This window comes from Helianthus annuus, chromosome 17, assembly GCF_002127325.2.
Source record: "Helianthus annuus cultivar XRQ/B chromosome 17, HanXRQr2.0-SUNRISE, whole genome shotgun sequence".
In the NCBI taxonomy this organism is placed as follows: domain Eukaryota; kingdom Viridiplantae; phylum Streptophyta; class Magnoliopsida; order Asterales; family Asteraceae; genus Helianthus; species Helianthus annuus.
Window position 1 is genome coordinate 93,454,971 of NC_035449.2, and position 22,814 is coordinate 93,477,784.

Sequence of the window (22,814 nt, forward strand, 5' to 3'; positions counted from 1 at the left end):
CAGAACTACCGTTCAGCAGAAGTCCCGGAATAATACCCCAGACATCATAGAGTATAAACACCTAGTATATCAGAATACGAGACCTTTCAAACGAGATTTCAGGGGTTACCTATATATCCAAGTAGTGTTCCCCACAAATTTCACAAGTTTGAAATTTTAGGTTTATATCCCGAATAAATCTACTAAATGTACAAAAACCTATCGTCACATCATCAGTGAGACCGTTTATCACATTTTACATTACATTTCTTTAGCATGCTGTGATAGTCCACTGATTTACTATCATTTCCTCTTTTTCACAACAAAACTCATTTTGACTTTTTAATGTTTTTGACTTTTTCAAATTTTCTAATTTTTTTAAAATTTTCTCCCCCTAAAATCAAAATATGTTTCAATTTTGATTTTCTTGGAAAATTTGAAACAAACTATACAAAGTTGACAACTTGATGAGAATCACTTCAATTCTCCATCCACCTGGCATAACCAATCAGAACTCCCCCTCACAACAAACTATTTTCCCATTGTGATCTCAAAACACTTAAGTTTGTTTTAATCAAAATGGTTTTTCCGGAAAATTAGTTTTGTGTGTCGTTTCACAAACTCGGGGTTTCATCACATTGTTTTTCAAATTATCACTTGTAGGAAAGATGAATCAAGTACAACTTAATGTCCCTGATTTATCTTTTGAAAGACAAAAAATCACCAGAGTGAAATTTCTCAAGAAATATGCCGATTCATGTTCCACGCTTACCAACCTGGGAACTCCGGCAAGTCAGGTTTTTCATTTGAAAAGTTTCACCCAAGCCTGACTGTCCTTGGGTGATTTTGAATTCTTGTTCAACAATGGTGGAAAGTTTTTCTCATCCATTGCTAAACTAGAATTCTCGACATTTACCTCAACACATGGCTCTTCTGGTTTTACCATACCAGAATCATTGCCTGACTGTGGCTTGTCTGCCTTTGATGAGCCAGATTCATCGCCTGAAGGTGGCTTGTCTGACTTCGGCACGTCAGATTCATCGCCGACCTTTTCCTTCTTCTTTTCCTCTTTCGTCCTCAGATTTGCATCTGACGAATTCGGTTTACTTGACTTTGTTGTCGAGTGAATCGATTCATCAGCACTCTTATTCGATCTGTCGGGTGAACCCGAGGACAAAATCTTCTCGAGATACTCTCGTGCTTTCTTCCTCTTCTTCCTCAGTTTGTCTTTCTGCCCTTGAGAAAGCTTCACTTTCGTTTCTTGAACTTTAGGTTCTTGGACCTTCTGTTCTTTGACATTCTGTTCTGAAACTTTCAGTTTCTTGGGCTTGACAGTGACTGGTTTCTTTGCCAACTTCTGAGAATTAACCCTCAATCTTTCACTTGATTTCCTAGGGCAATCCCTGGCAATGTGTCCTTGGATTTGGCAATTATAGCATCTTCTTGTCTCAAATCTCTGTCTCTGGCAGTTAACAGCAATGTGTCCTTGATATCCACATTTGTAGCACACTCTGTTATCATGCCAATCACCATTTTCATACCAAACGCTCAGATCAAAGCACTGTTTGGCTTGGTGATACTCTTTCCTCTTCTTGATTGTTGGATTTGTCTTTTGAGCACTGTGGTCAAACCTGCACCACTTATTACCAACAATTTTTGAGTTTTTGTTTTTCAATTTTTGTGCTTTTTGAATGCGATTGGATGATCGATCGGATGAGCTTTTATTTTCTTTTTGTACAATTTTCTCAATTTTAACTTTTTGTTTTAGTTCTACAATCTTCTTAACAGGTTTTTGCTTTGAGCATTCACCTATTTCAGTAGATTGCAAAACAGTATTTTTGAATTTTTCTTTTAATTCTAAAAACAATTTTTGTTTTTCAATTTTTGTATTTTCATCATCAGATTTCTCATCACAATCTTCAACTTTGACATTGTCAAAGTTTGTGACATCGTCACTTATTGGAATTTCATTGATTGGTTCTGGACACACATAAGATGCAAAAGTCACAAAACCTTTCAACTTACTTTCTAATTCAGTAATTTTAATATGATCAATTTTAGCTTCTTTTTCAAGCTGAATGATTTTAGCAAGATAAGAATTGATTGCAATTTGTTTTTCAAGATTATCTTTACCAAAAATATCTCTCTCATCTTCTAAAATCTTGATTTGTTTTTGAAAATCTTTTTCAATTTTTGATTTTTTATTTTCAAAAACTTTTTCTTTTTCTTTCAAAATTTTGTTTTCCAATGTCAAACTGTCCAAATCACTTAACAGTTTGATATTGTCTGATTCAAATTTGTCACATTTTGAACACTTCTCGTTCGTCTTTACAGCTTCAGCTTTCTTTTCAACCTTGATCGCAGAAATTTCTTTAACCTGCTCCTCTACTTCTCGAACACTTTCCTCAGATTTTAATTTTGCTTCATCAGCTGCTTCTGCATTACTAATCTTTTGAATTTCAAGTTCTCTTTCTTTAATCTTCTCGATAAACATGCTCAAAGTCACGTCTAAGTACATCTTCTTCCAATCTGACAAATACGTTCTCCACCCATCATCCGGTAGAGCATTTGCTAACTTGTTAACCCATTCCTCATTTGTCTTGGTTATCTTCAAACTCACCATTATCCAATACAGCTCGACATACCTATTGATCAATTCTTCAATCGATTCTCCATCGATACCTGAAAAATTATTGAACTTGTTCAGTACAATATTAATTGCAAAATCCATTTTCGGTATTAAACGATTCACAAAAACGAATTTTCAATCACTTCAAAACTTTCACACAAACAAATGACTATTCGATTGAATATCAAAGATTAGGTGAACGTGGATCGAGTGGAAATTCGTTCGTGCGTATAACCGATGCTCGACAAACTACTGTGGATTTCCTGCAAACAAGCAAGTAAACGATTAGATCAAAACTAATTGATATCGTAACAGTGTGTGGATGAACCAATCTAAAACTCGTTGTCGAAGATTCGTGAACCCGTTCCAATGAATGTACACTGTTAACTCAAATGCCCCTTAATCCTCTAAAAAACTGTGTAATAAGAGACAATTATTTGGCCTTTGCTATTAATGTGGGCGGCAATTGAATAAAAATTTGGATTGGGCCAAACCTTGTTCAATAGGCGGTGCAAATGGGTTTAATAGTTGGGTAATTTGGACGGTGAAGTATTAATAACAGATGATTATGGGCGGTGCTTGAAAATGGTTGATTGGCCCAAATTTTAGTAAAGGGGCGGTGACTTACAGACATTGGATTGGGTAAATGGGGTAGTGATAAACTGGGATTGGGCCTTTGATCACTTGTCACATGCAGCCGACAACCTTTAATGATTCAAACAGCTAGCCCTTATACCTGTTGCAAATGTCAGTTGATTGGCCTCTTGTATGCTTACAACATAAAACAGCTAAATGGGTCACTTGGGAGGTTGGGCGGTGGATATGGATAACAGCAACTGACCAAAAAATGATTATTCACAAAACTTTGTTTGTAATTGAACCCACTTTGATTTTGATGAACTGACAAATAGTCACGTGAAGACGATGACTAATAAGCGAACCGATAAGTCACAACTATGAGCGGGCCACTTGTTCAATGTACAATGAGCGAACCACCTGTTTGACTTAAAAGCGAGTCACACTTGTAATTATGAGCGACCCACACGACCAGTTGTAATTATGAGCGACCCACACCACCAAATGAGCGGTCCAGAAGATTTACTTAAAAGCGATCCATAATAAAAACCAAATGAGCGATCCCACTTGTTTCATATGAGCGACCCAACAATTCCAAATAAGCGATCCATATTTTGACCACATAAGCGATTCACAGCTGAAAGTTTACGCGAATTCGGACCGAAAATCTGCAATTTCTCCAAAACGGCTTGGTGTTTCAATGTGAAACTTGGTAGGGTTTTGATTCAATGATATTCGCACAATATACTTGAATTTCAGACGAATCGGACCGTGAAAACACGTTCAATTTGTCGAATTTCCGTAAAAACCGTAAGAAATGAGTAGAAGATGAAGAAATCGACGAAATCGAATCTGATTTGGCTCTGAATATGCTGAAATCTGTACGAGAACGACGTGTTTGATCAAGCAATCGAGCTCCTAGCTCTGATACCAATTGTAGGATCGAGTATGATCTCACTGAGGAGTCAATATAAGCTAGAGCCTGCTAAAAATGTGGCGGAAACACATTTTAACATGATACGAAGATATACGGTACAGAAAGGAGTAGAAAACAGACAGATCTTCACTTTAATCACTTTACTTTCACTTGATAACAATTGCCAGAAGGTCAGCAGTTCGACGTACAATTCAGGACAACGTTACAAATGAACTAAGATCAAGGGGTATATATAGGAAGTATGAACCGCTTATGTGACATGTCCACATAAGCGATCCAGCTTGGTTCGCTTTTGTGGACAAGTGTCACAAAAGCGGTCCAGCATACAAACTTTCATATAATTACACAGTTAACCCCTGATCTATTATAAAATAACCTATTTAGACCATATACGTTAATCTAACTTCACAAAGACGCAGGCTTTAGACATTATGCACCAACAATATGATTTGTAAATTAAATCATGTATTTAAAGGATCAATTACATACCTCACAATCCAAACATCGTGCCTTCCTAACTCATAATGACCAGTTACTCTATATTATTCAAACTACGCAAACTACTCACCACACTTATTTGTTAAGAATTTGTATGTCACCATTTAATCATACACTTCAGTTATCATGCTACAAGTTTTATAATCATCCTATCTAGACCTCTTTATAACTAATGTTAACAACCATTAAATAATACTCTATTCCAAATCACGTTACAGCCGATTACACCTATTAGTTTTATATCATTCTTTTAACACTCAAGTTATTTTACCGAAAATCATCATCATCAATTAATACAACGCCACGGATTTAACAATCCATAATTAAAATCCAACCCATAATCGGTTCCCTTAGCAAATATTATGCACAATAGTTTACAACAATAAACCAATGAATGATATACCCATTTAGGCTTAATGATGTGCAAGCAATTAAAGTCTGATGTATGCACAAACAACCAATCTTTCAAGAATATATGTTAACATCAAATACCTTCTTTCATTGTTTACCAAGGTCACGTGTCATCAAAATAGAAATCAACTTATCAATCTAATCACCCTCTCAAAACCCTATGGACCGTCCCACTATCTCGATCCCCTCAATCACAAGGCCACATGATTACAATTCTAATCTCATTAAAGCTTCAACAACACTTTTGATGTTTCACATGATTGCAATTTATTATGTAAACAATTTAATTCATTGATAAACAATACTTATTCGAACATTCTGTGATCACCATTTACTTTCAGATGTGTAACAGACTCCTAAAGACAACAATAACATAAATCAAGAATCACAATTATCCATAACATTTAATCAACCAGGAGATCATACTCATTTACATATAATCGAAACAGTCAACAAGATCGAGCAAGCATGAGGTAACTAACCGAGAGAAATATGATGATAGTGATGGTGATCACGACCTGGGGGGGGGTCTCCTGTTACCGCACGTAGGAGGTGAAAGAGGGTAGGGTTTTGTATTTTGAGTTTTGTGATAACTAAACATAATACGTATTCTATATACATAACATGCGGACCAGGGCTTGGGCCGAATTGGTTTAAGTTGTGAAGTTAAAGTGTTTGTGTGGGCTCAACAGTTGTGGGCTCAATCAGTTCAGCCGGACTCATGCCCACAAGCTGAAATGTGCGTGAATGTGTGTGTGGCCCATAAAACTCGTAGCCCATAAATCAAACGGTGGCCCAGTATCGTGTCCGGCTCCTAAACATAACACATAACAAGATCCAACCATGCCAAGTTACAATCAAATAGATTCACATTCACCAAATTAATCATAGCAAGAAGTTATCAAGTTTAACATAACGAAAGCGTGGAAGGAGATAATTATGAACAGTTAAAATCATAAGAGCAACAGTACAAACTTGAAAGTTCGGGTTGTCACATCATCCCCAACTTGAAAGAAATTTCGTCCCGAAATTTGACAAGTAAGCACAGGGAGGTGGAGTGATAAATCAAGATTGTTGCGGATTTTCCTCAGGTGCCACACAATATATGACACAATGAAGATGGTGTTCTATCTGGGTTATCTATAAATTGTGTTATTAGTTCAGGTCATTGTGTTCAATATGTTTTCCATTGTGTTTTAATAATTTGTTCAATTTTTTATTATCTTGTTCATTGTGTTTTACTTTGTTGTGGATTGTGTTTTTAGTTTGTTTTCTATTGTGTTTTCACTACTCTCCATTGTGTCTTTTATCTGCTATCATTAATTGTGTTTTTTATCTGTTGTCATCTATTGTGTTTTTATTTAGTCTGATATTTATTGTGTTATATGTTATCGCCATTGTGTTATACGTTATGGTCATTATGTTTTAGTATGCTGTCCATTATGTCTTTATCTGTTTGTCATTGATTGTGTTTTTGATCTATTTTACATTGTGTTTTACATCATGTCCATTGTGTAATATGTAACTGGGTTTTTGATTTTTTTTTTTTTTTTGAAAAATATAACAATATGGTACTCATATTAAGATAAAAAAAACGCTCGATTTTATGGTATAATTTTTTTTAAAAACAAATGATGTATAAGAAAGTTACGGATGTTTAAAAATTGGGGGGGGGGGGAATAGCATGTGACTTGCATGTGTATATTCTCTTTCCTCTTGTAGACAAAATTGCCCTTTCCATTTAATTTATCCTAGGATACTTGTCACTCTCTGGTAGCTTCTTTCCCTTCTTATTTTTATATCTTTTGCATTATAACTCAACCCAAATATAGTTATGATTTGGTATTTTGAATCCTTTGGAGTGACAAATACGAAGGGAGATTTTTTTACGGAAATAAAACATGCCAATTTTATTTGATGTTTTAGAAAAGAGATTTACATATTGAAATCTGAATTTGAAGATATAAGTATATACTTTTGTAGATAAGTTAACTTTATTTATTATTTATTAAATTTTAGTTCATATTCACTTTCTTTTGAATGGAGGAAGAGAAAATAATAGGAAGGAGAATTTCAACAAGGAAACAGAACCACTTAAGATAATCTTCAGAACAAATCTTATTGGGCCTCATAGTCAAACTACATTTAATTAAAGTGTGGGGAGAGAAACCCTTTATTTTTTCTCTAAAGTATTGATGTGTAATGTGACACATACCTAGTGACGAAGTCATAAATTTTTTCCTATGTTGTCTTTTTTTATGGATACCCCGGTTTATAGTAACCCGGAGTTAAACTTTTTGGATCGGTTCGGATCTAGTCGAGTCAAATCACATAATAAAAGCAAATATCACAGTAAAAATACAATGTCATTGAATAAAAACACATAATAAAATTACGAAGTCATTTAAAATATATAAAAAATGCATTTAATAGCTGTTCTAAAAACATTTTCATGTTTTAAAAATGATTCATAATGTTTTCAATGGCAACCTGCAAAAAAAAAAAAAAAAAAAAAAAACTGATAAGAACCAAAGAGAAAAAGAGATAAAAACTAAAAACTCCATCATTCAACATTATAATATATAGATGAACATAGCTATAAACCCTAAAGCCCATAAGTAATGGGTTGGGCCTAAAATGTCTGGTTTATAACAAAAACCTCTTTTTTATCATAACAAACAAGTGCACGCATATGATCATCAAACATCCTGTTAAGGTAAAGAATTGAAACAAAACCAATTAGACATGGGACGATAATGCTTATTGAATTAGAAAAAATAAAAATTAAGCATAGAACTTTAATGATTTAAAGTATACTAATTAAATTAAAGTAAGTGGATTTAATTTTTTAAATATAAATTTGTTTATTACGTAATTCTTTTAGAAGAAAACAAAACAATGGTGTCGTTTGTAAAAAGACAATGGTGTCGCTCGTAAAAAAACAATGGTGTCGCTCGAATTTTTTCTATTATACATTGTATTTGCTACACAAAATTCAATGGTGTCGGACGACACCGTTGTTTAAAGTGTGGCTCCGCCATGTTTTCCAACCCCCATCGTACACAAAATGACAAATGATAAGATAAGACGAAATGCTTCTTTCTTTTCTCAAAGACCAAGACATATACCGAACATGTGACTCCTTCATCCTTATGCTACCGCAAGATCTAGCCAATTGCATGCGTACATGCATGGACCCACCAAACACCAACACCTCAAGGCAGGCATATAAATCATCGATCACACCATTGTTAACATTACCGAAAGTAATTAATAATTTAAAGGGAAAGAATCAATGGGGAAGCAAGAATGGGGCTTCCAAGAGAACCATGAACTGCATGCAGCTGCAGCTTTCACCATCAGAAACATCCTTGAATCCATCATGGGAAACATCGATGAAAAACGATCGGGGAAACCCAAGATTCATCTCGGACATGGTGATCCTTCGGTTTATCCTTGCTTTCGAACATCTACATCGGTTGAAGATGCTCTAGTAGAATCCATTCGATCCGCTAAGTTCAACTGTTATCCTGCTGGTGTTGGCATTGACCCTGCAAGAAGGTTAATAATATCATCTCTCTATTTTTTTTTTTTTTGTTTTTTAACGGTAAAGTTGCTGTCATGTGACCTGGAGGACCGACCAATTCATTGCCAACTAGGGGCGATGCTTTGAAGGGGCCGGGAGGGGCGCCCAACCCTCCGAACTTTTCGGCCAGTAATGTTATTCGTATAGAAATTTTTGGGTATATATGTTTTCGACCCCCGGGTTTTATGGAAATTTTTTGGGTATATACGTTTTCGACACCCCGTAAAAAATTTCAAGCTTCGCCACTGTTGCCAACCAAACCATTTGCAACCAAAATCCGACCAAGTTGGTTTTTTTTAGTTTTGGTTTTGCAAGATCTTGATTTAAAACTTATATATTTCTGGTTGCTGACATGCAAAAATTATTGAATTTGTACATTAACAGTGCAATTGCTGAGCTTTTGTCAAAAGATCTTCCCTACAAGATAGAAACTGATGATGTTTTCCTCACTGCTGGAGGAAACCATGCAATCGAAATCTTGCTAACTGTTCTTGGTCACCCCGGTGCCAATATACTCTTTCCTAGACCGAACTATCCAGTATACGAAGCCCGAGCAAGGTTTAGCCCACTCGAGGTTCGTCATTATGATCTCCTCCCCGAGAAAGGTTGGGAAGTTGATCTTGATGGTGTCAAAGCATTGGCGGACAGTAACACTGTTGCTATTGTTCTAATTAACCCTGGGAATCCTTGTGGGAATGTTTTCACATTTGATCATATGCAAAAGGTGCAGCAGTTTTTCTTCATTCCTTTAACATTGTTTTACAAATGAGTATCACCACCGGCGGATCTTTAACTTTTAAATAGAGGGGCCGAAAGTTTAAAACAAAATAGGGGGTGCCCGACTCAATACATATAAAATTTTCGGTAAATTTGACTTTTTATAGCGAGGGGGCAACCCATTCCTGTGAAAGATAAAATAAAAAAGTAAATAAAAGGAACCTGTCAGTAATCCGTTGCAGATTACTAACAGTACCCTAACCCTGGTGAAAAGCGACAGTCACTGACGGATTGCCGACGGTTTCATCGGTTTTGATGGGAACTCATTGGCTCATTGCCAACTGATTATCCATCGGTAACCTGTCGCCAGACGGAGGATTCAATTTCGGATAGGATTGCCGCCCTGGGTGATGGATTACCTTCACTATCGGGCTATTGGTGATACTCGTTTGTTTGTTTTGTAGTGATATCCATAGACATAATCTTGCAGTTTTAATTAATTTATAAGATTGTCTTCATATCAATATCTATTTCTCTTTTGTTCTTGAATAATCACAGATTGCAGAAACAGCAAGAGAAATTGGGATGCTGATTATATCCGACGAAGTTTATGCTCATCAAGTGTTTGCAGATAAACCCTTTATCCCCATGGGTGTGCTTGGTGATATAGCACCAGTTTTGACTCTTGGATCATTATCAAAACGATGGATCGTTCCTGGTTGGCGTTTTGGCTGGATCGCGATAACTGATCCAACCAGCATTCTTCAACAAACTGGGGTATAATTCCTCTTTCTTTCTCTCCAACACATCATGTTTTTGGTTGTCTTACATTTAGTAACTATATGATCAGGTTGCTGGATCCTTAAAGAGTTGTCTCACAATATCTGCTGATCCTCCAACTGTTATTCAGGTATCATCTGATCAAACAATCTAGAATATGATTCTATATAGACGGGTGGGATCCGGTATAAATAGATTTTAACGTGCGAAGAAGTTGCACTAGCATAATTACACTACTAATTATTAAGCTATTTTACAAAAATACCAACGCGTGTTTTTTGTCTTAGCTTCGTAAGCTTTGCACCGTAAAACCTATTTGTGTTTGATCCTAACGTTGTTGTGTATATGAATAACTTGTCCGATTATATGTGTGATGTTGATCCGTAAACGCAACAGGGTGCGATTCCTCACGTCATCAAGAATACACCGGAATCTTTCTTCTTAAACATCAACAAGTTACTTAAGGAAGCAGCGGATATGTTTTTCGAGAAAATTAAGGAAGTACCGAACGTTACATGCCCACATAAACCTGAGGGATCGATGTTCGCCATGGTAAAGATTTGATATGAAGCAACTAAGAAAATTAAGGGATGATCACCAATTTAACCTTGTTGACCAAGATAATTTACAAAACACTCATTGACTTCTTAAAATTTCTACTAATAAACCAGAGCGCCTCCAGATTTCAATCCTGCGCGGCAGATTATGTTGGCGCAAGACATGACCCTGGCCCAACAAATTTGGCCTTGAAGATCGCCTTGGCGCATCAGATGTAATCTGTTCCGCCGCGGCGCAGTGGAGGGACACATGTTCTAGTGTGATTGGCCAAATTAATTGGTAACTAAAAAAATTAAAATCTTTAGATTGTTTTGCAAGTATCTTGGTCAAATGGTTAATTTAAACTTATATAAAATATTTTTTTAAAGACTAACAAAAAAGTCACCTCAAGTACAACTAACTTGCCGATAAAATTTACATCGTATTTAAAACTTTTTTAAAATTTTGTATATTACCTACCTAAATTATAGTTTTTTTTTTTTTTTTTTTGAAAGATACCTAAATTATATTCATTATACAAATATTCAAAACAAAATGAAAGAAAAAATAATTATGAAGTCGCTATCTGCTATCTCATATAGCGGGGAATTTGACTTTTTTTTTAAATTTGATGAAGTCGCTATCTGTTATCTGTATAGTGGCGAATTTGACTTTTTTTTTTTTTAATTTGAGGTTGCTATCTTGAATAACGACAAACATAGAATTATATCAAATCCAGTAAACAAACACGAATTTGTCCTCACCAATTTAGAGAACAACCCATTATTAAAAAGGTTCATGCTAATTTGGCTGTAAAGGTGAAGTTAAACATACCGGCTTTTGAAGACATAGTTGATGATACCGACTTCTGTACGAAGTTGGCTAAAGAGGAATGCATGGTCCTTTTCCCTGGTGATGCGGTTTGTTTGAAGAACTGGGTTCGAGTGAGTTTCGCGACCGAGCCAAAGGTACTCGATGATGCAATTGAGAGGATGAAAGCGTTTTGCATGAGACATGCAAAACATATGTAGTAGAATACATGTGACAATGGAAATTTGGTGCATCCAAAATAAAGTATTTGATTTGGACTTGAATAATGATTTATGATTTTAGCTGTTAAAAGCTTAGTGTTAAACATGAAACCTTTGATTTGAAATGATTTCTAGGTATTCGGTCCTCTTTTTAAGAGGATTTTTTTTTTTTTCTTCATCTTGGGTAAGTTATTCTTAAATTATCGTAGAGTAAATTCTCCATAACTAATTATGATTTTACAGTTATACAAAATTTGATAAATTATTAAGATAAAGATCTTTATATAAATTCATGGGGTAGGGATATGGTAAAAAGTGTCTAAAATGTGAGAAGAGTAAGAAGTGTTTTAAACCATTGGATATTTGATCTAATGGTTGAGATCAATAGGGTATAAAATGTAAATTGTGTTTTAATTAGAAGGACCTTATGTAAAACTAAAGGGCAATAGTGACTTTTCCAACGTTTCAAATATGGTAACCGTTTCAAAACCCCCATCAATCTCCTATAAATCAGCGAATTTATGGTAACTGTTTCAAAACCCCCCATCAATCTCCTAAAAAATCAGTGAATTTCTCGTACTGAAATAAATTCTTCGATTTCCTTCACAACTTTTTATAACACTATAAAGAACAGTATATTACATGATAAAACACTATAGGAAGATATAACACTATCTGTTTACTGTAAGACACTATACATAAATAAAAAACTGTTGATGGGGGATAAAACACTATGAAAAGGAACAGTATATTACATGATAAAACACTATAGAAAGATATAACACTATCTGTTTATTGTAAGACACTATACAGAATAAAACACTATTGATGAGGATAAAACACTATGAAAGGAACAGTATATTACATGATAAAACACTATAGAAAGATATAACACTATCTGTTTACTGTAAGACACTATACAAAATAAACAATATTGATGGGGATAAAACACTATGAAAAGGAGATTAAAGATACCTGTACATAATATAACACTATTGACTGGGGAATATAACACTACAACAAGAACTTACCGTAAACAATTAAATGTATAGAACAAATCGAATTCGAATCACATCCCTAATATATCACCTGATATTTTTGGCAGTTATCTTTGGAAATCAATTAATTGATAAGAATGGACAATTACTAATATACCCTTTTGAATCTAATACTATATAATAAAAGAAACTTGATTTTGAACACGTGTTATTCATTGAAGATGTCTACATTTGTAATTTCCTACCTTTTCATATTTAATATTATTATTTACCAAATTGACACTTTTTTATTTAGTTTATCCTTATCTCTTATTTTCATATTGCATTTTTTTTAAATTTAATTTGTACTTATCTTTTCCGTTCAAATGGGACAGAAGTAAAATTATTGGGTTTCACATTTGTAATTAGTTATTTTTTTTATTAAGATGATATCGTTCTATTTGCTCATGTTCAAAATGATCAGAAAAAAAAAAAAACTCAGCTATTTTTGTTTTTAGGAAATCATAATCCTTTTATTTGATTCAATTATTCTAGAAGTTTTAAAACTAAAATATAATCTATCATAATCAAATTCACATTTCAAAACCCTCAAAATTCAACCATTCAATAATCACAATTACTTACACGTATAAGCCCATATATAATCTAACCTACTTTTAATAAAGGATTCCAATTGATTCTACGTGAAATTCATAAAGACTTTTTGTTATACACTTAATTTCATATATAATCTAATCTAACTTTTAATAATGTATATATGTGTGGACGCTCGGAGGGCAAAAGTGAAATTGCACTAATTTTAATGTTATTTCACTAAATTTGTGAAAATAACGTTAAAAGCGGCGGACGATTAATCATGCATCATCATCATGTGGTGGCATTGATAGCAGAAAGACAAAAGGGAACATGCACTAATCGGTCTTTGTCCCGATTGCTGAGTGTTATGTGCCTTATGTCCAAAGCTTGATGCAAAACTACTATCGAGTCGGGGGTCTTACCGAAAGCAGCCTCTACATCTTACTTTCCTCAGGCTCTACCTTAGCTTTGCTATTTGTGGGATTTACTGAGTATGATGATGATGATGATGATTTAGTATATATATAATTAGATTTATTCAACCCGTATAATACACGGGGTTTATAAAGATATAATTTCTTTTATTATTTAGTTTATAAAATTACATTTATCCAACCCATGTAATAATATACAAGGTTACAAAATTACATTTATTTAACCCGTGTAATACACAAGTGTTTTTAAAGATATATAACTTTTTTATTATTTAGTATATATAATTAGATTTATTCAACCTGTACAATACACGGGTTTTTATTATTTGGTATATAAAATTACATTTATTCAGTACAATATATGAGGTTCTTAGAGATATAATTTTTTTTATTATTTAATATATAAAATTACATTTGTGCAACCCGTGTAATAAACGAGATTTTTAAAGAATAATTGTTTTAATTTAGTATATAAAATTACATTTATTCAACCCGTGTAATACACGGGGTTCTAATCTAGTTAATTAATATAAGGGACACTTGTCATTCCCAAATTACTTCTCACACTTCTTACAAAAGTTAGACTTTTTACAGAATTCTCTACCTAAATTTATGAGCATATTAACATCATAAACTATAGAATTTTATAAAATACAAACATGTCTAGAATATTTAGTAATATGATTACAGTAGGGTGTGTAAAAAACCGAATTAATCGAACCATAACCGTATTAACCGACAAAACTGAACCAAAAAGCCGAACCAAATAAAAACCGGTGGGTCGTTTAATGTTTTTTTGAAAACCGAAAGTAGCGGGTCGGTTATGGGTATAATTTTTTCCATACCCACCATAACCGAACCTAACCGACATGTAATAAATCTTTATAGGATTTAGGACTTTTCACCATATTTTTAATATTTGATATTTTTACTTAAGATTTTTAGTACTTATGGGTTTTTCTATCATTTTGTGCTTTTGGTTGAATGTTTATTTGAATTTATAGAATGTATCATATCACTTTATTTGAATATTCGATAATAATAATTGGTATTAATATTATAGATTATATATTTTTTAATATTATGTAATATACTAATATATACAAATATGCAATAACAATTTATTCCATGTTAAAAAAATAAACTATTTTTAGCAAACCAAAATACTTACCCAAGTTTGTTGATGTATCCAAAATACAATGGATGATGAAATAAGTGATGATGATTGAATCATTGAGGGTGTTTCGCATTTCTTTTAACTTATGACTTATTAACTTTAACTTCTCATTTTCTTCTTTTTCAAGTCATAAAACTCCTTCTTAACCCTTATTCAAACACTATCAAAATAACTTGTTAACCTTTTATAAGTCAGTAGCTCCAAAATAAGCTAACCTAAACACCCACATTAAACCCGATTTGTTTCTTCCTTTATGCCCTTCTTTGTAGATGAAAAATCACCCAGCATACCCACACTTTTACCCACACTTTTGAATGAATACATATATGATCAATTTTTTTTTCTTTTTGCGATACACACGTGGGCTTCTCCCACCACCTTCTAAGAATGCACAAATTCAACCCTCATCTTTACTTTACTTCAAACTTTCACCTCAAGTCCTTATCTAGTTTAACAACCCAAAGTAAGAGTTAATTGCAAACTAACCCATCTGAACTATAGTTATGATTCTTTATTAAAAATTAATCATAAAGGTAAGATAGAAATATTATTTCCATGTATAGCTCGTTACAAACAAGGAAATAAAGCTTAATTTAATATAAGCGAAACTCGGATGTTACATGATGAAACAAGATCTTTCAATGTGTTTGTACTATGGTATAAACATGACCCAATATGTGAATCTTGATAAAAGATGAAGAAAAATCAATATGAGACGTTTCTTGTCAGGGCCGGTCCTGATAATTCAAGGACCCTGTACGATCCGAAAAAAAGGCCCTTAGACCTAACAAATTAAATTATATAAACTATCTTTTTTTTAAATTTTGTATTGTTTATTAGGTTAATGGATCAATATCCAGTATTTTACATTTAGGCTAGGCTTTATAGATTAATATTGCTAATATTTTTTTAGATTTTAAGTTCGTATATATTGGGCCAAAATTATATTAATAAAAAACAAAATTAACAAATGCAAAGAACTATCAACGATGAGAATTCCTTCAACAAAAAGTTTTAGATGTTTTGAGTTTCATTTTCAACAAAAACTTACATTGAACAATTTTGAGTTTCATTTAAAAAAAATAGTTTCATTGCCAATAACTTTTTAGATGTTTTGAGTTTATTTTCAAAAAAAAAAAAAATACATGAGAAATCTTTGAACTTCATTCTTTTTATTTTAAAGGTTATTGGATTTTATCACCACCCAAACTATTGGCAATTGACCGCTGCCACCTCCAACTATCACTTTGACGTCCGTCACCCCCAACTTAACACTTAGTGTGTTCAGTCACCACATCGTTAACTGATCACTTATTTTAGATCCCGTTACTATACTTTTGGGGGTGTCATAGGGATCTTAGGAAGGTTTTAGTGATCTTACGACACCCCAAATGTATAGTAACATGATCAAAATTTAGTGATCAATTAACGAAGTGGTGACAGAACACACTAAGTGTTAAGTTGGGGGTGACGGGCGTCAAAGTGATAGTTAGGGGTGGCAACGGCCAATAGTCAATAGTTAGAGGTGATAAAATCCAATAACCCTTATTTTAAAATGGATTGTAAGTAAATACCAATAGTTTCATTGCCAATAACTTTTTAGGTGTTTTGAGTTTATTTTCAAAAAAAAAAAAATACATGAGAAATCTTTGAAGTTCATTCTTTTTATTTTAAAATGGATTGTAAGTAAGGGTGGAGATACAATAGGAAGTTTATTTGGCTAGGAAGGATAGGAAGTGATCTTGACCATTCATTAAGTTAATCAAGGGCTAAGATTAAATCAGGGAAATTGAAAAGAATAAAAGAGGCGCGTGAGTTTGTTCAAGGGCATTCTAGTCAATCCAAGCCAATAGTTTCTCTCTCCTCCAATTCCCCCCCATTTTTTAAACGTTAATAACTCTTTCATACGACATTATTTTTTTATAAAAATTGCACCAAAAAAACGAGCGTTTTTTTTTCTTTAAAACGAGTATACTATTGCTATATTTTAAAAAAAAAATTAAAACCCAGTTGCGTAAAACGCAATAGAAAAACCACCAGTTACGTAAAACGCAATGAAAAAAAAAACCTAAAAAATGACATTTTTCTAAAACGCAATGCACCAAAAACACAAAGAAATGACTTATTTGTAAAACGCAATGGCCAGAAAACACACAGAAATGTCTTATTTGTAAAACGCAATGGCCAGAAAACACATAAAAATGTGTTCTACCTAAAACGCAATGCACCAAAAACACAAAGAAATGACTTATTTGTAAAACGCAATGGCCAGAAAACACACAGAAATGTCTTATTTGTAAAACGCAATGGCCAGAAAACACATAAAAATGTGTTCTACCTAAAACGCAATGCACCAAAAACACAAAGAAATGACTTATTTGTAAAACGCAATGGCCAGAAAACACACAGAAATGTCTTATTTGTAAAACGCAATGGCCAGAAAACACATAAAAATGTGTTCTACCTAAAACGCAATGCACCAAAAACACAAAGAAATGACTTATTTGTAAAACGCAATGGCCAGAAAACACACAGAAATGTCTTATTTGTAAAACGCAATGGCCAGAAAACACATAAAAATGTGTTCTACCTAAAACGCAATGCACCAAAAACACAAAGAAATGACTTATTTGTAAAACGCAATGGCCAGAAAACACACAGAAATGTCTTATTTGTAAAACGCAATGGCCAGAAAACACATAAAAATGTGTTTTACCTAAAACGCAATGCACCAAAAACACAAAGAAATGTCTTATATGTAAAACGCAATGGCCAGAAAACACTTAAAAATGACTCATTCTAAAACGCAATGGACTGAAAACACCTAAAAAATGTGTCACTGTGAACTGTCTGAATTGTCTACGAATTACTGTCTTCGAAATGAGCCAATTTATGGAAAATTAATTTTTCTGATGCGTTTTTAGTACAGCAATTTAATCGACCCCAGCCAGGGGCTCTGCCCCTTGGACCCCGCCAGGGGCTGCCGCCCCTGGGACCCCGCTACCGGGGGCTGCCGCCCCCGGACCCCCGCAAAGATTGTAAAACGCAATGACTAAATCAAAAACCCAGATCATGAAAATGAAATTAAAGAATTTCTTACATGGATCGAAGCCGATTTCTTCATCAATTGACAAATTTTGAATGATAGAAACACTTATCAACGCTCGAATCGAACGAATCGAGTGATTATCTCCAAAATCACCGGAAAAAACGAGATTTTTTTATGAAATTAAACTGGGTTTTCTTCAAAAAAAGCTAAAGAACACGTTGATCGGGTTCTGAATCATTGATTGGTGATGAAAATCGCACTATAATGTAGTGATTATTGAGATAGAAAGTGAAGAAATAGTTGAAGATGGTGGGTTTTGAAAATGGTGGGTTTTTGAATTTACTGGGTTTTGAAAAAGGAAGAAGAAGGAGTTGGATTGACTAAAATACCCTTTCTCTTTATTTTAAAATTTGCCACATGTCATAATCCTATGGCTTCCTATCCTTCCTAGCGAAAATTAACTTCCTATTTGATCTTTTCCCTTGTAAGTAAATACCAACCCTATGATGTCATTAAGTTAAAAAAGGCACAACAATGAATAATAATTAACAAAGGAATAATAATAAAAACACAAAACAGAATCACAAAAGAGACGTTTAGACAACGCAAAGAAGAAGATAGCGGGAATCGAACCTGACAACATTACATTAGAGAGCCGCACAAGAACCATTAGGCTAAGCCGGATAATATGTTAAAAATCCAACTCAAAACGCATATATATAAAATATATATACACATTATTTTTCAATTTAGTACCCTCGGGGAATACGGGCCTGGGCCGGGAGTGCGGCTCGTCCACCCCTAGGGCCGGCCCTGTTTCTTGGTATTCAAATCATGGGTCCGGGTTTCTACCTTGTGATTTGCATTCCAAATCGAACTGAACGGAATCGAACTGAATTTAGTTTGTTTACATTAACCTGTTTGTAAACAGACTAAAGGAGAGTGGGTTTTGTGGAAAATCCCATATCTAAACGCCATACATGGAATACTGATAAGATCAATATAAGATACCTCGCGTATGGCATGAATAAGAGCATAGCTAAGTTTCTTTTGTATTAGATAAGCAACACATTGTCATTTACACATCCAAACTTAATATAGCATACAAAATCAGTTATTTCAGCCCTAATTTCTCTCTAAAATAGACAAGCAGGATGAATCAAAGACAACTAAGGTTTTACACAAACATTACATCACATATATTATTAATATATCACATTTATATACTATTAATTTTTAACATTTATATACTATTAATTTTTAACATTATGGTGCATTATAAGTGGTACTCTAAGCATATATTCTTGGACAATGGTTTTTCTACAAAACATACTATTAATTTTTAACATTATGGTGCATTAGAAGTGGTACTCTAAGCATATATTCTTGGACAATGGTTTTTTTACAAAACAACTAGCTTGTGTGGGTTATTGTTTTGGGCCAACTCTCTTTAATTGTACCGTTACCCACTTTCCCCGTTTTTTCGGTACCGGTATCGGAACGGTACCAGTAACGGTACCGGTATTTACAGATAAAACGCCGGTAAATACCGGTACTGATACCGAACTCGTATATTCGATACAGGTACCCACTTTTCCTGTTTTTCGGTACTGGTACTTTGGGTATCGGTACCGGTTTGATACCGAACGAGTACCGTGCTCATCCCTAATCAACATCAAGTATTTGTATTTCCCTCCACAAGACATTTGGAAACACAATGTGATCGTTTGGATATTTAACTTGATACAAAGATGTAGTAGTTAATCCTTAGGTTTGTGTTTTTAAAACACAACGAGCGGGTCGATAGAGAAGTATAAAATAGATTCACTGCGCCATAATTGTAAGGCCCTAGCAGTATAAAATAGATTCATTGTATCGTAATTTGTAAGGCCCTGGCCGCAACGCGGCGGATCTTACATCTAGTTTGTATTAGATTTGTAAATATTTCATATCATAGAAATTAGGATGTTACAATTTCTTTAACGTGTTCCAAATTTATGCCGCAGTCGTATTGCTTGGAACAAATAAGCGATTGCCACCTTGTCTTTCTTTACGTCTAGTTGTGTTTCTTCTGTGGTTTCAGTCAATTCCCAAAGTTTATTTTCATTAGTATGGTTTTAATACGTATAGCCCATGTGGTATAGTTTGTAGGTTTTAAAATTGAACATTTGTAATGAGACAAAGACCTTAATTCCTTATGAATTACAATTTGTTAGATTTTGATTTCCATATGCATTAGACATGGTTATTGATTGAATGATTTTCATTTTGGCAAATTGTAATTCTACAATCCCTTATATTTCTTATTTTTAAACTACGACTACCAATACAAATCCAAATACAAATAAAAATTTCAGATTCTAATTGAAATAAGCAAATCTGATTTTTTGTTTCTTGATTCTTGTATTGATAAAACTTTATTTCTCGAATTCGGTTAACACCTCTGATAATTACATCAGTTTCGAAGGCATCAAGGATTGTAGGAGATTTAATTTCGCAATTAGGGTTCCGATTGTGAAGGTTGTTCGATTGCTCGAAGTTTACGATCGGGTTTTTGGTTTGTGGGTATTGAAATGACTAAGAAAAGGCGCCAAAAGGGATACGCCGGTTCCAAGGGTTGCGACGGGATTGATGGTGTCGGTTCACCATGTATAAATAGGGTTTAGGATTTCAATTTGTACAATACACATTCTATGCAATTTAATTGAAGTTTTGTCATTTTCATCTTTATTTCAATATCAATTTGTTATTGGACCAACAACTTCTATCAGAGCATCAGGCTCTTGATATTGTTTCACGTAAATGAAACGATGGGTTTTTAAAATCAAACAGTGGCTCTAAATGGAACGTTGTGATGGTGTGTAAACGCAACCTAAGTTGCTTTTTGTAGGATTATACAATGTGTGGCGGTGCTTCTGATCATCTCATCCTTATTTGATTAGGTTTAGACTTGTTGCAATTAACCCCTATATATTCACTCAAGTTCTAAATACAAACTAAACATACTATATGCTGATTACATAACAACCCTTGGACTTAGATGAGAAGGATCAACATCATCATCAGTGGCGAAGCTTGAGATTTCCGACCGGGTGGTCAAAAACTTATATACCCAAAAATTTCTATAAGACTGGGGGGTCGAAAACGTATATACCCAAAAATTTCTATATGAAAACTACATACTCTGCCTACTGAGCGAAAATTTTGGGGGGTCGGCCGCCCCCTCCCGCCCTATAGAAGTTGCACCAATGATCATCATAGTTTACTTTGTTGCCAAGGTTTATTAAGTATATAAGCAAGAGTATTTATTGGAGTTTTCGTTTGAAGTTTAGTATATAAAAAGAGTCGTGATACAGTGTGTCACATACAGTGGCGGATCCAGAAAGTTTTGTCAAGAGGTGCCAAAAATACGCCGTGTTAAAACGAGTTCGGTTAAAAAAAGAAACAAATAATACACAAACTTGTAAGTTGTCTATAAATTTATAAAATAGTTAGCTGTAAATGGTGTTAAAATGTTCTAAGCATTCAACAAGTTATCTAATAACCAATTAATAGTTTTTTTTTTTTTTATCTAATAATTTATGATTTAGTAATCCATCAATTTTTAGTCTTAATAACCAATTAATAGTTTTTTTTTATCTCATGCCAAATCTGACAAATCAAGTTTGAGTTTCCTAGAAAGTTTAATTTTAGAATTAATAAAAACTAGTGGGATCACCCTCCGCGATGCGGCTAGTAGATTCGGTGAACCAACGGTAAAAGCTCGGCGGGTAGTTTTGGTAAAACCAACCGTAGAAGGTTGATCATTTTCGGTGAACCAATGAAATAGAAAGCTAACCGCCGCCAAAACCATCTTCACAAACCGTCAACACAACAAAACCACCACCACAAACGTCAACACAACAAAAACATCTAGCCACCACAACCTAACCACCACCATCTCCGGAACTGTCTTCCTCCAACTAACCAGCCCTCTCCCTGTTGGGATCTGAGTAGTTGCAACAGATCTCCGGTCAAAAGGGTTCAGCCGTGGGGGTGGTAATGTCACACAAAAAAACGCGTTGATGGTAAAGGCGCACCACCTAACCAACGCCGTTTCCTGTAGGTAAGACCTGGAATCAAAAACTTCTGATCTAAAACTCATCGGAGAAGTTGAAAATAGCCGTCTGATGTCGTTCAGATCCTTCATCATCGTCTCTGTCACCCTCTCCATCACCGTCTAATGTCGTCGTCGTACATCGGGAAACCAAATTCTTGTTACCAAGACATTTTTCCTTCCATCTCTCCCCTTCTCTAAAACAATATCCCTTTCTGCCTCTCTCTAAATGTAGGATGAAGGGTGATATAGTGTTTTAAATGGAGGGTGCTACATAAGTACAATGAATTTCGAGTTCTCATTACAAGAAAACCCCATCACTACCATGTTTCCAGTAGTGTCACGATCTTATTATCAAAAGTTGTAGGTGTTGACATCGCTAAAAGGGACATGACGTTCCCTTTCTCTGGCCGCTCATTCTCTATTTTAACCGAGATGAACCTTAGGTTTAAAGGTTAAACACTTAAAAGAAACATGTGTAGAAGGAAAAGTCTCAAGTCTTTTACATCTGATAGTAACCGCTAGATCAATATTGGACATCCAGATTTTAAAAACACTAGTCATTTAACTTTGATTATTAATAGATAGAGATAAGCTAGAGTTGAGGGGGTGCCTTGCCACCTCTGAGTGCCATATGAATCTGCCGCTGGTCACATATATCGTGTTCGTTTTCTTCTTTTGATCCAATTGAATCTTTCAACTATCATACCATGCTAGTTAATGATTTGCCTAACCTCATTGGTACCTCTTGTTTAATTTTCTCCATTTCTAACATATTTTATGCTACCTTAATCAAACAACTA

At 34.2% G+C, this 22,814-nt stretch overlaps 1 protein-coding gene across 1 annotated transcript; it reads left to right on the plus strand.

The window, feature by feature from the left end:
* The first annotated feature begins 8,273 nt into the window (after positions 1-8,273).
* On the plus strand, positions 8,274-11,809 carry LOC110921222 (nicotianamine aminotransferase 1). The gene is made up of 6 exons (XM_022165511.2): positions 8,274-8,591; positions 9,001-9,340; positions 9,892-10,110; positions 10,184-10,243; positions 10,510-10,665; positions 11,469-11,809. The coding sequence occupies exons 1-6, from the start codon at positions 8,326-8,328 to the stop codon at positions 11,679-11,681; spliced, it is 1,254 nt and encodes a 417-aa protein (XP_022021203.1). The 5' UTR covers positions 8,274-8,325; the 3' UTR covers positions 11,682-11,809.
* The last annotated feature ends 11,005 nt before the right edge of the window (positions 11,810-22,814 follow it).

What these genes read in the sequence shown, in the direction of transcription:
- LOC110921222 (XM_022165511.2), top strand. Translation starts at nt 8,326, where the DNA reads ATGGGGAAGCAAGAATGGGGCTTCCAAGAGAACCATGAACTGCATGCA. An exon ending in GCATTCTTCAACAAACTGGG is followed by an intron (nt 10,111 to 10,183) that starts GTATAATTCCTC and finishes CTATATGATCAG; the next exon opens with GTTGCTGGATCCTTAAAGAG. An exon ending in ATCCTCCAACTGTTATTCAG is followed by an intron (nt 10,244 to 10,509) that starts GTATCATCTGAT and finishes TAAACGCAACAG; the next exon opens with GGTGCGATTCCTCACGTCAT.